Below are 17,420 nucleotides of genomic sequence, written 5' to 3' on the forward strand. Positions count from 1 at the left end.
CTACCCCCATCTTTACAAAGAAATAGCTCTCATGAGCCAAAGATCTTTTTTTTTTTTTTTTTTTTTTTGAGACGGAGTTTTCACTCTTGTTACCCAGGCTGGAGTGCAATGGCGCGATCTCGGCTCACCGCAACCTCCGCCTCCTGGGTTCAAGCAATTCTCCTGCCTCAGCCTCCTGAGTAGCTGGGATTACAGGCACGTGCCACCATGCCCAGCTAATTTTTTGTATTTTTAGTAGAGACGGGGTTTCACCATGTTGACCAGGATGGTCTCGATCTCTTGACCTCGTGATCCACCCGCCTCGGCCTCCCAAAGTGCTGGGATTACAGGCTTGAGCCACCGCGCCCGGCTAGCCAAAGATCTTTTAATCGTCCAATCTACTGAACACTCGTCTGTTATCTTACAGGAATGAAGAGCTGCAACTTGATGCTATGTATCATCCTTTTCCTGACATTTTCTTTTCCCCTAGCAATTACATCCTCTACATCTGTCTGCTCCTCACACCCACCACACCACTCTTTCCTGGACCTAGTGTTGCATTCCCTAGGGTCTCAGGCTCTTTATATTCTCTCTGGGTGATCTTTGGTAACTCCTAAATCTGTAACTCCAGTCCAGACCATTCTCCAAGCTTCAGACTGTTTCCAACCATAGCCTCAAATTAAAATTGTAAACATAGACGCATTATCTGCTCTGCAAAAATGTGCTTCTGCACATTCACTTGCTGGCATTGCCACCTGTTCTGACTCCCAAACCAGAAGTCTGAGCATCACGCTCAATTCTTTCTCCCTCTCTTGCCTTTGACATTAAATCAGTTACCAATTGCTTCCAGATTTTACCTCCTAAATATTTCGCTAATATGTTTTCTTCTATCCCTTCTAACACTTGTGACACTTACTAGCTGTGTGCCCTTGGAGAATGTAATGCCTTTAAAACTGAGATCATACCTTTCACAAACTTTTCGTGAATAAATGAAATAACAGATGTCTATGAAATTGCTGAACAGTCTCTGTGCCCAGTAAATGTTATGTTAGGTATGGAAGGAGAAAAGCTGCTAACTACATTCCCCCATGAAAACTTTTCAATGGCTTACAATTGTCTCATGATGCACTGTCCAATATGGCAGCCACTAGCTAGATGTGGCTGTTGAGCATGTGAAATGTGACCAGTCCAAATCGAGAGATTCTACAAAGCATAAAATACTTACTGGATTTGGAAGACTTAGCACATTTATTTTTAAAATAATGCAAAACATCTCAACTTTTTCTATCAATTACAGGTTGAAATGATAGTTAAGACATATTGAGTTAAATAAATCATTTAAATCAACCTCACTTTATGAAATTATAGATTACATATATGGCCTACATTATGTTTCCACTGGACAAATGTTGGTCTAGAGCAGCAGTTCTCAAACTTTAGCATGCAACAAAATTACTTCGAGGGCTTATTTTAAAAGATGTGCCCCATCTCAGAATTTCATTCATTAAGTCTAGAATGGGGCCCAAGAATTTGTATTTCCAGCAAGTTCTGGCCATGTTTAGTGGCTCATGCCTGTAATGCTGGCACTTTGGGAGGCTGACGTGGAAGGACTGTTTGAGCCCAGGAGTTCAAGACCAGCCTAAGCAATATAGTAAGACTCTGTCTCTACAAAAAAAAAATTATTTCAAATAAGCTGGGCATGGTGACGCATGCCTGTGGTCCCAGCTACTTAGGGGGCTGAGGTGGGAACATCGCTTGAGCCCAGGAAAGTTAAGGATGCACTGAGCTGTGATCGTGCCACTACACCCCAGTCTGAGTGACAGGGCAACACCCTGTCTCAAAATAAAAGTTACCAAATATCACAGATGCTGCTGGTGTGGGGACATAGATAACTTATTTAACCCTCAATTTTAGTTCATTTCTGCCTTCCAAATGGTGTCTTTAACCTTCCTAGAGAACTTAGTGTATCATCAGTCATGCAACTGCACTATTTTGTATGATTTAACATTCCACTTCCGGGCGCGGTGGCTCAAGCCTGTAATCCCAGCACTTTGGGAGGCCAAGGCGGGTGGATCACAAGGTCAAGAGATCGAGACCATCCTGGTCAACATGGTGAAACCCCGTCTCTACTAAAAATACAAAAAAATTAGCTGGGCATGGTGGCGCGTGCCTGTAATCCCAGCTACTCAGGAGGCTGAGGCAGGAGAATTGCCTGAACCCAGGAGGCGGAGGTTGCGGTGAGCCGAGATCGCGCCATTGCACTCCAGCCTGGGTAACAAGAGCGAAACTCCATCTCAAAAAAAAAAAAAAAAAAAAAAAAAAAAACATTCCACTTAAGTCTCAACATCCCAGACTGCAAACTCACGTACAATACACTACACAAGTACCTTTTGAGACGGAGTTTCGCTCTTGTTACCCAGGCTGGAGTGCAATGGCACGATCTCGGCTCACCGCAACCTCCGCCTCCTGGGTTCAAGCAATTCTCCTGCCTCAGCCTCCTGAGTAGCTGGGATTACAGGCACACGCCACCATGCCCAGCTAATTTTTTGTATTTTTAGTAGAGATGGGGTTTCACCACGTTGACCAGGATGGTCTTGATCTCTTGACCTCGTGATCCACCCGCCTCGGCCTCCCAAAGTGCTTGGATTACAGGCGTGAGCCACACAAAAGTTAACTTTAAACAATTTTGTTTTTTAATCTTGGTACACAATCTTTACTAACTGAATTCTACAAGTAATATCTTTGCATGTTCTCCATCCATTTCTTTGATCAAGACCATTTTAATTATAAAGGTAAAGGAAAAAGAACAAACCAGAATGCCTTTTCAAATATCCTTTTCGGCCATGACTGTAATTTTAGACATTAGGAAAAGTTAAGATTTTCTGGTTCCTGACTTCCTGCTAAAATTAGTAAAGCATATATTTTTTTTTTTTTTTTTTTTTTTGATACGGAGTATTGCTCTGCCACCCAGGTTGGAGTACAGTGACATAATCTCAGCTCATTCTAACCTCCATCTCCCAAGAGATTCTCCTACTTCAGCCTGAAGAGTCGCTGAGATTACAGGTACCCAGCTAATTTTTGTAATTTTAGTAGAGACAGGGTTTCACCATGTTGCCCATGCTGGTCTTGATCTCAGTTGATCTGCCTGCCTCAGTCTCCCAAAGTGCCAGGATTACAGGTGTGAGCCAAGGCACCTGGCCATAAGGCATATTCTTCTACCCACCTTGGCTTCCCAAAGTGCTGGGATTATAGATATGAGCCACTGCACCTGGCCCCATAAAGCATATTCTTTTTTTTTTTTTTTTTGAGACAGAGTTTCGCTCTTGTTACCCAGGCTGGAGTGCAATGACGCGATCTTGGCTCACCGCAACCTCCACCTCCTGGGTTCAGGCAATTCTCCTGCCTCAGCCTCCTGAGTAGCTGGGATTACAGGCACGTGCCACCATGCTCAGCTAATTTTTTTTGTATTTTTAGTAGAGACAGGGTTTCACCATGTTGACCAGGATGGTCTCGATCTCTTGACCTCGTGATCCACCCGCCTCAGCCTCCCAAAGTGCTGGGATTACAGGCTTGAGCCACCGCGCCCAGCTTTTTTTTTTGTATTTTTAGTAGAGACGGGGTTTCACTATGTTGACCAGGATGGTCTTCATCTCTTGACCTCATGATCCACCCGCCTCGGCCTCCCAAAGTGCTGGGATTACAGGCTTGAGCCACCGCGCCCGGCCGATAAAGCATATTCTTTTTTTTTTTTTTGAGACGGAGTTTCGCTCTTGTTACCCAGGCTGGAGTACAATGGCGCGATCTCGGCTCACCGCAACCTCCGCCTCCTGGGTTCAAGCAATTCTCCTGCCTCAGCCTCCTGAGTAGCTGGGATTACAGGCACGGGCCACCATGCCCAGCTAATTTTTTGTATTTTTAGTAGAGACGGGGTTTCACCATGTTCACTAGGATGGTCTCGATGTCTCGACCTCGTGATCCACCCGCCTCGGCCTCCCAAAGTGCTGGGATTACAGGCTTGAGCCACCGCGCCCAGCCAAGCACATTCTTAACAGGTGTTTGATACACACTTTTACTCACCTTAACAGTACTGCAGTGCAAACCTTTGGCCATAAGAATATAAACCAAATCTCTTGTTAAATTGTCTTTAATTCCCAGGATAACACCACTATAGACAGAAGGTACTTCCCACTAAAAGAAACAAAAAAATACTTATATACACACACGCATACACACAAAGAGAGAAAGCCAAATCTAGAAAAGAATCTTTCAATAATCTTTAATCACACTAAAAAAAATAATTCATAGGTGGTCTCCTAAAGAGAACGGAAAATGACAGCCATAACGCTGATGAAAATGAACCTATTCGCTACAATCAGTGCATAATAAATAATAGATTGGGACTTTCTGAAGGATTATTGTCAGGAAAAAAAGACACAAAGACTAGGAGTTTTATATATATTAATTCAGGTAATCCTCACAACAATACTAAGGTAAGTATTATTATGCTACTATTATCATTTTGCAAATGAGGAAACTACAACACAAAGAAGTTAAATAACTTGTTCAAGATTATACAGCTATTTAAGTATGAAGCTGACATTCAAACTAAAGCAGGCAGTTAATTCCAGAATATCCTATAACAACTATTATGCTATACTTGTACATCTTTAAAATTTTTGGTTTTTGCTTTCTGAGACAGTCGCACTCTGTTGCCCAAGCTGGAGTGCAGTGCGTGCTCTCTGCTCACTTCAACTTCTGCCTCCCAGATTCAAGTGATTCTCCTGCCTCAGCCTCCCAAGTAGCTAGAAATACAGGTGCACACCATCATGCCCGGCTAATTTTTGTTATTTTTAGTAGAGACAGGGTTTCACCACATTGGCTAGGCTGGTCTTGAACTCCTGGCCTCAAGTGATCCACCCACCTCAGCTCCCCAGAATGCTGGGATTACATGAATGAGCCACTGCATCTGCCCTCATCTTTAAAATTCACACTAATAAACAGCATCAATGCTTTAAAAAAAAAAAAAAAAAAAAAAAAAAGCCCAACTAATTCTTAGAGCAATTTTTTTCATTTCTCTGTGCTTGTATGTTCAAACCCTGTTTTAAAAAATACAGGCTGGGTGTAGTGGCTCATGCCTGTAATCCCAGCACTTTGGAAGGCCGAGCTGAGTGGATCACCTGAGGGTGGGAGTTCGAGACTTCCCTGGAGAAACTCAGCTCTACTAAAAATACAATATTAGCCGGGTATGGTGGCACATGCCTGTGATCCCAGCTACTTGGGAGGCTGAGTCAGGAGAATCACTTGAACCCGAGAGGTGGAGGTTGCAGTGAGCTGAGACTGTACCATTGCACTTCAGCCTGGGCAACAAGAGCGAAACTCCGTCTCAAAAAAAAAAAAAAAAAAACCATATTTCTGGCTGCCTTTTTACTACATCTTCAGCAGGGAAGGAGTCAGTATATAGTTAGGAGCATTACCACACTGCTTTAATTTCTCCTGTTATCTGTAGATTACTTCCTTTCTATTTTTAAGCTACATTCCACTGAAATAGTGTCTTAAAAACTACTTCCATTTGCACGTTCTATGCAGGAAAACGTTCTAATAAATAAACTCAGAAACAGGTAAATATATTAGCTGGGATTTTAAAGGAACATTTAACACCAAAAATCTTCTATAATAAGACATTAATGAACTAGTTCCAAACTATAGGCTTTAGATTTCAAGAGGCCATTAAAAAACCAAAAATAAAATACCCTATACAATACACAGCATATAATGGCTACAGGCTGCATAAATAATATACCATTTACATATATTTACAATTATATTTAAAATGCAGCCAGACATGGTGGCTCATGTCTGTAATCCAAGCACTTTGGGAGACCAAGGCAGGCAGATCACTTGTGGTCAGGAGTTCAAGACCATCCTGGCCAACACGGTGAAACTCTATTTCTATTAAAAATACACAAATTAGCTAGGCATGGTGGCAGGTGCCTATAATCCTAGCTACCTAGCTACCTGGGAGGCTGAGGCAGGAGAATCACTTGAAGCTGGGAGGCAGAGGTTGCAATAAACCAAGACAGCACCACTGCACTCCAGCCTGGGTGACAAAGAGAGATTCCATCTCAAAAAAATAAACAACATGCATGTAGATATTTTGTCAACAAATGGAAAAACTCATTTTTAGATGTTAATAGTATCTTTCTGTTTCTGACATCTTCTACTTTCTCTGTCAATGGATGTTTAAAAATGCAATTATGGTCATGTGAAGGTCTTGAAACCGTTAAGCAAAAGAGGTCCTTATTAAAAAGGTCAGGGAGGGCTGCGCACGGTGGCTCACGCCTGTAATCCCAGCACTTCCGGAGGCCGAGGCGGGTGGATCACAAGGTCAAGAGATTGAGACCATCCTGGTTAACATGGTGAAATCCCGTCTCTACTAAAAAAAATACAAAAAATTAGCTGAGCATGGTGGCACGTGCCTGTAATCCCAGCTACTTAGGAGGCTGAGGCAGGAGAACTGCCTGAACCCAGGAGGTGGAGGTTGTGGTGAGATTGTGCCATTGCACTCTAGCCTGGGTAACAAGAGCAAAATTCCATCTCAAAAAAAAAAAGGTCAGGGAACAGCTTTTCTATTAAATTACCTCAAAAAACAAGGGCAATTTTCTTATCTGGTCTTGACAAAGGGTTTCTTACCTTATTAGACACTGTCCAGAATTGGCGCTCTGAAGTCATACCATGTAATTCAATTAAAATCTGTCTAATCCTCCACGGATCCACTGACAATATAAGTTGATGCTCTAACTGACCAATGTTGACACTTGCTGAGGCTAAAACAAAGATTTATGTTTCAACAATTTAATTCAAAGATACAGCTATGAGAATGACAATTTACTTAAATTATTATATCTATAAATTAAAAGCTGCTATCATCTTGAGAACTGATTCATTTAACACAGTGCATATTACATATTAACTTTACCCTCACATGGATGACCTAACACAATTTTATATCTACATTTATTAAATGCACGCATTTTAAAAATAAAGATAATGAAAATATAAACAAGATAAAAATATTAAGTTCATGCAAAGAACTATGTGGAATATATGAAAAGAATTAACATATAGATTCCTACTTTTGCATAAAAGTAGTTTATTAGTTTATAAATACTAACAAAAGTATTTATAAAATGTTACTTTTGAGTAATAAACATTAAGCATGGTTTTCCCAGAGACCCAAAAATAATTACCAAAATCCCTAATTACAGCTCAGCTATCAGAGGCAGTCTTCAGTAACGCATTTCCAGCAGTTCTGTATGTATTAACCTTACCCTTTTCCTTTACAACTGGACATTCAACCAGTTTCAATCTAATGAAGGTCAAAGCTAAAATTGTGCTTTTGTAAAACCAACTGAATTCTCTCTCATCTATACTAAATTTTGAAGTTTATGTTTCTTATTTTAAAATAGCATTGTATTTTCTGCTTGTATTTTTTTTTTTTTTTTTTGAGACGGGGTTTCGCTCTTGTTACCCAGGCTGGAGTGCAATGGCACGATCTCGGCTCACCGCAACCTCCGCCTCCTGGGCTCAGGCAATTCTCCTGCCTCAGCCTCCTGAGTAGCTGGGATTACAGGCACGAGCCACCATGCCCAGTTAATTTTTTGTATTTTTAGTAGAGACGGAGTTTCACCATGTTGACCAGGATGGTCTCGATCTCTCGACCTCGTGATCCACCCGCCTCGGCCTCCCAAAGTGCTGGGATTACAGGCTTGAGCCACCGCACCCGGCTTTCTGCTTGTATTTGTAAAGGTAAAAATGGGGAAAAAAAAAATAAATCAAACAAATAAGCCAAAAACGGCAATACTGCCAAAGCTGTTCAGCCAGCAGATACTAGCACAGTTAAACAGACTGACATGCAGGAACGTCTGTCCTCTTTTTTGGTCCCAGCATCCCTCACCACTCCTCTCCCATTTTTGTTGTTACCTGCATGAACATATTGGCAGCAGTGTTACCTCGGTCTATTTCCCAGCTAAAATCTTTCATGTACCTAGGCCTGATTCTGCACTAATCATTGGCTCGGCAGAGCTTGCACATAACTGCTTATACAGATATCTGATATGGAAGAGAGGCGAACTTCTATTAATTACCAACAAAAGTGTTAATTACAACAAACAAGAGAGAATCCTCAAATATGTTTCCATGGTAATTTGAATAGAGGGACAAAGCATGCCAACATTTTAGCTGGCAGACTGGAGAGCTAACCTGGGATATCATAAAATGAAGTTACTGGTTTAATGCACAGATTTACTCTAGGGGATCTCTTCCTCATCTGATCAACAAGTAGCATTCGTTCTTCATCTTTCAACAATGTAATGAAAAGCTCATGTGAAGAAATCATGAAAACATACTGCAGATCTTCCAATCCCAGACACACATTCCTAGATCAGTAAGAAATATTGTAAAACAAAAAAGTGTGTAATTTAGTTTGAGAAAAACAATCATATCAATGAACTTTAGTAAGTGATTGAAAAAGCCACCATTACATAAACTGTATAATGATATTTTGAAATAGATTTTAAGATTTCCCTTTGGTCCTTATTTAAAATTGTGATGTCAATGCCACAATATACAAAAAAGGTAACTATAAAATCCTAACATCTTACACAGCTACACAAATTTGAACTTAATGGGTAGTAACCCCAGTTACTGCCTGGTTATAAGACACCCAAAACAAAAACAAAAGTAGTAACAGATGCTTTTTTCACAGGACTAAGTTCAAAGTTAAAAAAAAGAAAGAAAAGAAAGGTACTTACTTCAGAAAAGCAGCCATGTTTCCTTTCAAAGACTCTGAAGCTTTTTCTAAATTTATTGATCTTGAACATACCTAGGAATTTGAGTAATTTTCATTTGAATATGGGTACTTTAAAAAATGTACATTATAATTTGAAAAGGTTAGATTTAAAAACAACTGAATTTTCCTTTCTCAATCATATACCAATAACAGATTTGGTTAAGTAACTTAACAGGAGATGAGACCAAGGAGTAAGAATCCATTAAAAAGGGGAAATGGAATCTGACCATTTTAATAACTGCAGATGTATACACACAGCAGATTAACCTAGCTACCATGTTGTACGGTTCTCGCAGAATTTATCACATATGTTGCCAAATTATATTAAGTAATAAACCATAGAAATCAGTAGCTCCTGTCAGAAGAGCTGAATAAAAATTTTTTAAAAACAAAAAGAAAATGGTTGAAAAGAATGACTTATCATGAAAACAGAATTAATGGTTCTATATTCATGAGTGGCTCATGAATAATTAAAAAGGTAACCAAAGTTTAAAAAGTAAACAATGCAAACAAAGAAACTAGTTATGATTATATTAGTCATCTACAAATAATATTTTCGTAATATTTTGAATTTATTCATTAGATGAGGATTCTTCCCCATGTATTATTCATAAGAAGCCAAAATAGTGTAAAAGTCCCTAATCAAGAAATTGTTAAGTATTTTCTACACTGACACACACACATAAAATAGAATGTTCATAGAAGTATTATTCACAGTTGCCAAAAAGTAGAAATAACCTTAAGTCTACCAACTAATGAATGAACACACAAAATCTATGGCACGTTCATTCAATGAAGTATAAAAAGGAATGAAGTATTGATACATGCTACAATACTGAAACATGCTAAGTGAAGGAAGCCAGTTATAAAAAACCATTTATTTCATAGTTACATTTATATAAAATATCCAGAACAGACAAAACTGTACAGAAAGTAGATTAGTAGTTGCCTCAGGTGGTGGGGGGCTCAGGGAAAATTAAGAGTGAGAGGTAATGATTAAGAAATTATCTTTTTGGGGTGAAAAAAGTGAACTGATAGTTGCCCAAATCTAGGAATACACTAAAAACCACTGACTTATACACTAAAAATGTGTGAACTGTATGGTATGTGAATTATACCTCAATGGAACTATTAAAAAAAAAAAAAAAAGGCCAGGCTCGGTGGGCACTTTGGGAGGTCGGGCACTTTGGGAGGCCAAGGAAGGTGGATCACCTGAGGTCAACAGTTCAAGACTAGCCTGGCTAACAGGGTGAACCTCATCTCTAATAAAAATACAAAAAATTAGCTGGGCGTGGTGGTCAGCTACTCCGGGAGGCTGAGGCAGGAGAATCACTTGAACCTAAAAGGCAGATGTTGCAGTGAGCCAAGACCACACAACTGCACTCCAGCCTGGGCGAAAGAGAGACACTCAATCTCAAAAAAACAAAAACAGAAACAAAAAAAAAGCCTAGTATTTAAAAATTACTATGTTCAAAAAAAAATTACTATGTTCAAATATCATTTTCTGATTAACAAATTAACCTATCAGTAAATAACATCTGAGTATCTTGGAGTATATGAAATATACTTACATTCTAATAATTTTGCTTCTTTGCTGTCACATGTAAGATATTATGGGAATAATATTTGAGTCTCCTTTTACAAAAGATTACTTATTCACATAGTAAGATGCATTGTACATGTGTCAGGGAATCATGTAGGGAGCATATGTTAACTTTTGTTAAGCAACAGATCATGTTATGTGAATTTCACTCACCTCAATTTTTAAAAAGAAAAACTCGAACTAGTGGGTATCTCTGTAGATGCTTTAATATTAAAAAGACAAATTCTGCCTGTAATCCCAGCACTTTGGAAGGCCGAGGGGGGCGGATCACGAGGTCAAGAGATAGAGACCATCTTGGCCAACATGATGAAACGCCGTCTCTACCAAAAAAAATACAAAAATCAGCTGGGCGTGGTGGTGCATGCCTGTAGTCCCAGCTACTCGGGAGGCTGAGGAAGGAGAATTGTTTGAACCCAGGAGGCAGAGGTTGAAGTGAGCTGAGGCTGTGCCACTGCACTCCAGCCTGGCGCCTGAAGACAGAGCAAGACTCTGTCTCCAAAAAAAAAAAAAAAAAAAAAAAAGATAAATTTTAATACTAATAAACTTATGATGAAGTGAACAGATCCTTAGAAAGTAACTTCTCCCCCCCACCTTTTTTTTTTTTTTTTTTTACTTAGATTCTGGTGAGGTAGAAAATAACTTCTTAAAACTAAGTCTAGAAAAATGAGACTATAGCTCTATAATCACTGATCAAAAACCTACCCACAAAAAAGTTACCCAGGCCCAGGCTTTACTGGTAATTCTACCCAAAACTGAAAGCAGCAATGACTTCATTTTTACACCAACCTTTCCAGACAATAAAAAAGACAGATGTCTCAACTTATTTACAGGACAAGTATGACCTTGACACCAACATCAAAGGCAAAACAAAAAAGAAAAAAATAAGTGCACTGGCCAGGCGTGGTGGCTCACACCTGTAATCTTAGCACTTTGGGAGGCCAAAGTGGGAGGATCACTTGAGGTCCGGAGTTTGAAATCAGCCTGGCCAAGATGGTGAAACCCCATCTCTACTAAAAATACAAAAAAAAATCAGCCAGGCATAGTGGTGGGTGCCTGTAATCTCAGCTACTCTGGAGGTTGAGGCAGGAGAATCCCTTGAACCTGGAGAAAAAGGTTGCAGTGAGCCAAGATTGCACCACTACACTCCAGTCTGGGTGACACAGTGAGACTCCATCTCAAAAAATAAAAAATTAGGCCAGGCGCGGTGGCTCAAGCTTGTAATCCCAGCACTTTGGGAGGCCGAGGCGGCTGGATCACGAGGTCGAGAGATCGAGACCATCCTGGTCAACATGGTAAAACCCCGTCTCTACTAAAAATACAAAAAATTAGCTGGGCATGGTGGCGCGTGCCTGTAATCCCAGCTACTCAGGAGGCTGAGGCAGAATTGCCTGAACCCGGGAGGCGGAGGTTGCGGTGAGCCGAGATCGTGCCATTGCACTCCAGCCTGGGTAACAAGAGCAGAACTCCGTCTCAAAAAAAATAAAAATAAAAATAAAAAATTAAAATATGTGCATCAGTCTCAGACATGAATATAGAAAAAAAAATCCCATATATTAGCAAATCAAATTCAGCAATTTCTATTAAAAAAAGATCATGACCTAGTTGGGTTTATTCCATATATGCAAAGGTGGTTTAACACTTGAAAATCAATTATGTTAAGGCCGGGCGCGGTGGCTCAAGCCTGTAATCCCAGCACTTTGGGAGGCTGAGGCGGGTGGATCACGAGGTCGAGAGATCGAGACCATCCTGGTCAACATAGTGAAACCCCGTCTCTACTAAAAATACAAAAAAATTAGCTGGGCATGGTGGCACGTGCCTATAATCCCAGCTGCTCGGGAGGCTGAGGCAGGAGAATTGCCTGAACCCAGGAGGCGGAGGTTGCGGTGAGCCGAGATCGCTCCATTGCACTCCAGTCTGGGTAACAAGAGCGAAACTCCGTCTCAGGAAAAAAAAAAAAAAAAAAAGAAAATCAATTATGCTTTATCACATTAAAAGGTTAAGGAGAGAGAAATTATGTGATCATTACAATAGACAGGGAAAAAAACATTTATAGAATCTAAAAATAATTCATTATTTTAAAAACAGGATGTTCAGTGAACTAAGGAAAGAAACTTCCTTAATCAGATAAGGGATAGCTATAAGAAAAACCTACAATAAACATCATTCTAAATGGTGAAGTAGTATAAGCTTTCCTTCTGAGACTGGGAGTGAGATGAGGCAGTTCACTATTCATACTTCTGCTGGACACTGTAGGTAACAGCCAGCACATTAAGTAAAAAGACATCAAAACTAAAAGGTTAGAAAAGGAATAAACAAAATGCATTTTTAACAGATGACTGACTGCATGCGTAGAAAAATGAAGTAATTTATGGATAAATTAATGGAATTTTTAAAAGCTGAGCAAAGTTGTTGGATACAAAATTATTACAAAGTTCACTTATACGTCTATATCAATCTCTTCTTTCTTTCTTTTTTTTTTTTTTTGAGATGGAGTCTGGCTCTGTCATCCAGGCTGGAGTGCCATGGCAGGATCTCAGCCAATTGCAACCTCCGCCTCCCAGGTTCAAGTGATTCTCCTTCCTCAGCCTCCTGAGAGCTGGGATTACAGGCACGCTCCACCATGCCCAGCTAATTTTTGCATTTTTAGTAGAGACAGGATTTCACCATGTTGGTCAGGCTGGACTTGAACTCCTGACCTTGTGATCCACCCACCTCGGCCTCCCAAAGTGCTGGGATTACAAGGGTGAGCCACCAAGCTCAGCTGCATAAGTTATATTCAAGTCTATATTTAAAGAACTATGAAAAAAAATTTAAGACTCCTATGTAAAAATTAGAAAGCTCTAAAGGACACTAAAGACTACCTAAAGAAATCAAGAGCCATACCCATGCATGGATTAGGACACCCAATAACGTAAAGATGTAAATTCTTGGGGGGGTCTCCCTGAGCATACTTTGGCTTCGGAGGCTGCCCATTAAATTTTTTATTAAAAAAGCTTAAAAAATAAAAAAAAAGGCATCCTTTCTTTCCAAACTGGGTTCTAAATTTAATGTAATTGCAAACAAAAATTCAACAGATTTGTGAAACTTGACAATCTTGAGTCTAATGTTTACACATAAAAATGCAAAGGACAAGAACAACCAATACGACCTTGAAAACAAGGTAGAAGAACTTGCTCTCGACGGTATCAGGACATAGACATAATGAGGTACAGACAGACAAATAGCACTTTGGTACAAAACGGCTCAGAAACAGGCCCATGCACGTATAGACACTTGGCATACAATAGAGATAGCCCTAGAGATTGGTGGAAAAGATTAACCTTTCAATAAATGGTGCTGGAACACTCTCTACTTCACCCTACTTCACACAAAAGCAACTGTAGGTTGATTAAACACCTAAATGTGAAAGGAAGGTTATGCTATAAAACTTTTAGAAGATATAACACAGAAGAAAATCTTCATGACATGATAGGAAAAAAAGCTTTCTTAAGACACAGAAATCACTGTCATAAAGGAAAAATATGGTAAATTTGATATTAAACTTTGGAAAAATATAAAGAAAATTAAGCTGGGTGTGGTGGCTCACGCCTGTAATCCCAGCACTTTGGGAAGCCAAGGTAGGTGGATCATTCAGGAGTTTGAGACCAGCTTGGGCAATATGATGAAACTCTATCTTTATCAAAAATACAAAATATTAGCCAGGCACGGTGGCACGCACCTGCAGTCCCAGCTACTCAGGAGGCTGACGTGGGAGGATGGCTTGAACCCGGGAGTTGGAGGTTACAGTGTGCTGAGATCAAATCACTGTACTCCAACCTGGGTGACACAGTGAGATCCTGTCTCAGAAAAAGAGAGAGAGAACTAAAAGTGAAACTCAGAGAAGATACCTGCAATATTTAAAATTGGTTAAAAAAAAAAAACAGAATAAAGGTATCCCAAAAAAAAAAAAAAAAGCTCCCTCCAGAAAAAAGACAGACAATCTAATAGAAAAACGAGACATAGCACAGCTGGGGGCAGCAGCTGATTCTTGTAATCCCAGCACTTTCAGAGGCCAAGGCAAGAGCATCACTTGAGGTCAGGAATTCGAGATCAGCCTGGCCAACATGACAAAATCTGTCTCTACTACAAACACAAAAACTAGCCGGGCGTGGTGGCACATGCCTGTAATCCCAGCTACTTGGGAGGCTGAGGCCTGAGAACTACTTCAACCTGGGAGGCAGGGGTTGCAGTGAGCTGAGATCAAGCCATTGTGCTCCAACCTGGGCAACAAGAGCAGAATTCTATCTCCAAAAAAAAAAAAAAAAAGAGGCATAACACTTGGAAAAGGTACCTCAAAAAACAAAATCCATGAGTAAAAACTAAATAAAGAGTTGTAGAAATGAAAACCTCAATGAGGTACTGTTAGAAAACCACCTCACAGGTGATCTGACAACATCAAATGTTAACAAGGATACTGAACGATGAGAACACTCAGGCATGCTGGTGGTACAAACCACTTGGATATTAAAAACCAATGTTGCAGATATATTTTTCCCTAGGTATATAATGTAAACTGGTACATATGTGCACCTAGATACATGTACAAGTATGTTCCAAGCAACAAAAACTGTAAACACAAATATTAATCATCGTATCTGTATACGGCCATAAACTATAAAAAACACAAATGTCTCCCATGATAAGAATGAAGAAAATGTGGCGTGGTCCATATAATTTTCTAACATCTTAAAGCAATGAAAAAAATTGTGTTTATATGCAACTTGAATAAATCTCACAAATATAACGTTTAGTGAACGAAGATAAAGAGCACATATTGTATGATTCCATTTATATGAAGTTCAAAACAGGCATATTAAAGATTGTTCTTTCAGGATGCATACAGAGGGGATACAACTGAAAAGAAAGCAAGAAAATGATGATCACAGAAGTCCAGGGCAGTGGCTGCCTCAAGGGAAGGCAGAGGAAGTTATAAAGACCACAACAAACGCTTCTAGAGTGCTGGCAACGCTGTATTTTTAGAAGTGGTATTATCTGTGCTTTACATATTTCTCTCAATATCTGCAACATTAAGACTGTTAAGACAGAGGTAGAGGATGCAGTAGAAACACAGACCCCACAGCACACAGGAGAGACTACGGGTCTGATTTGGGGGTTCTTAGTAAACAGCTGATGAAACAAATGAGTGAAGCTTTGGAAGTGAATAAAAAATGAGTGAGCCAAAGATAAAAGTTCTATAAACAGAAACACTAAAGGAAGAGCAAAGGACAAGTCAATGAAGGACTGAGGAGAATCCAATAAAGATTCCAAAGAAACATGGGGGAGAAATAGAAAAAGAGTTACAGTAGAAGACAAGGTGGAAGTGCATAATCTGTCAAAAGTGCTGACTGTCCAACACACAAAGTCAAGGCAGACAGAAAAAAAGGCACTGGATTTGGCAATTAAGAGGTTACTGGTAAGCTTATAGCAAATTATAAATCAAAAGGGGAAAGAAAAACATGTCATACCTCAAGAAGAAAGTCTATTTTCTCTTTATTTGGTCTAAGAAATAGTTGGTTGAATTGAACACTAATTGTTCTGCCTTCCAGTATATCACGGACTGTATTACAGGCACAAACTTTAAAACAGATTTCATCTAGAGCTTCATTTCTGTAGAATACAAAAGTAGATCAACTAGCATTATATTTAGTGTAAAAGAAAAGTGTGTATTACAAAATTATATTCACAAGAATGAACCATTTGTTTTTGAGAGGTAAAATTTTAGGATATTCAAGCAATTCAAGCATACTAATAAATATATACCAAATCATGGTGAGAAAGCAAGCAGACAGGTTTTGAATTCATCAAGGGACAATTTAGTTACATATCAGGCAACAGAATGAAATTCTGCTATACATGAGTTTTCCCCCAAGCATTTTTATTTTTTTTGAGATGACTCTTGTTCTGTCACTCAGGCTGGAGTGCAGTAGTGCAATCTCAGCTCACAGCAACCTCCACCTCTTGGGTTCAAGCAATTCTTGTGCCTCAGCCTCCTGAGTAGCTGGAACTACAGGTGTGCACCACCGCACCCAGCTAATTTTTATATTTTTTGGTAGAGACAGGGTTTCATCATGTTGGCCAGGCTGGTGTTGAACTCCTGACCTCAACTGATCCACCCACCTCGGCCTCTCAAAGTGTTAGGATTACAAGCATGAGCCACGGCGCCTGGCCCCTCCAAGCACTTTTAAAATGGACTAGATAGAGGAACACCGGAGTGGCTTCTCTAGCTATGTTTATTTCCCATATATTAACAACATGAAAATAATGTCAGAGTCATAAAAGTAATTCAAAGGTGTGGTTTTGATAAACCAGAATGCATTGCTATTTTATTCAAAAACCAAAAAGTAATTTTTCAACTAAATCACTTACCCCTGCTGAGCTTTCTGAAAGAGTTCTCTTAGTACTGACTGTCGGAACTGGACAGGTAAACTCAAGGTTAAGTTGTCTTCAATGAAAATCTCTATTACCTCCTAGAACACATACAAAAAGTTGCACCCATTTCAAAAAATCATGACAAAGTTTTGTTTTTGTTTCGTTTCTTGCTTTAAACAAGTCTTTCTATAATGGAAAATACAAGTTGAAAAAAAAAAAATCACAGAAATATCTTACCTTTTCCTAAAATTCTAAAATTTGGTTAAGGGCAAAACAGCCCTGCTACCCTTTTAAAATTGAAGATCACAAACCAAAAATTAGAGGTAAGAAAAGAATCAATCAGTAAGGGGCAATTCAGCTACGTTATTAGAAAAAAATTTTAGGCTGGGCATGGTGCGTCACGCCTGTAATCCCAGCGCTTTGGGAGGCCAAGACAGGTGGATCATGAGGTCAGGAATTCAAGACCAGCCAGGCCAACACGGTGAAACCCTGTCTCTAATGAAAATACAAAAATTAGCCGGGCGCGGTGGTTCAAGCCTGTAATCCCAGCACTTTGGGAGCCCAGTGCGGGTGGATCACGAG

The 17,420-nt window shown here is 39.7% G+C and overlaps 1 protein-coding gene across 2 annotated transcripts in view; it reads right to left on the minus strand.

Moving 5' to 3' along the window:
- Window positions 1-17,420, minus strand: part of INTS8 (integrator complex subunit 8) — a 79,162-nt gene that overhangs the window by 41,861 nt on the left and 19,881 nt on the right. For both annotated transcript variants that reach the window (XM_074386847.1, XM_003938753.4), the window contains exons 9-14: window positions 16,836-16,936; window positions 15,935-16,076; window positions 8,790-8,860; window positions 8,239-8,414; window positions 6,670-6,803; window positions 4,057-4,167 (exon numbers count right to left, since the gene is read on the minus strand). In XM_074386847.1, coding sequence (XP_074242948.1) covers window positions 4,057-4,167; window positions 6,670-6,803; window positions 8,239-8,414; window positions 8,790-8,860; window positions 15,935-16,076; window positions 16,836-16,936 — 735 coding nt within the window. The remainder of the gene's footprint in view (window positions 1-4,056; window positions 4,168-6,669; window positions 6,804-8,238; window positions 8,415-8,789; window positions 8,861-15,934; window positions 16,077-16,835; window positions 16,937-17,420) is intronic.

The sequence above is a fragment of the Saimiri boliviensis genome, chromosome 15, assembly GCF_048565385.1.
Source record: "Saimiri boliviensis isolate mSaiBol1 chromosome 15, mSaiBol1.pri, whole genome shotgun sequence".
Lineage (NCBI taxonomy): Eukaryota > Metazoa > Chordata > Mammalia > Primates > Cebidae > Saimiri > Saimiri boliviensis.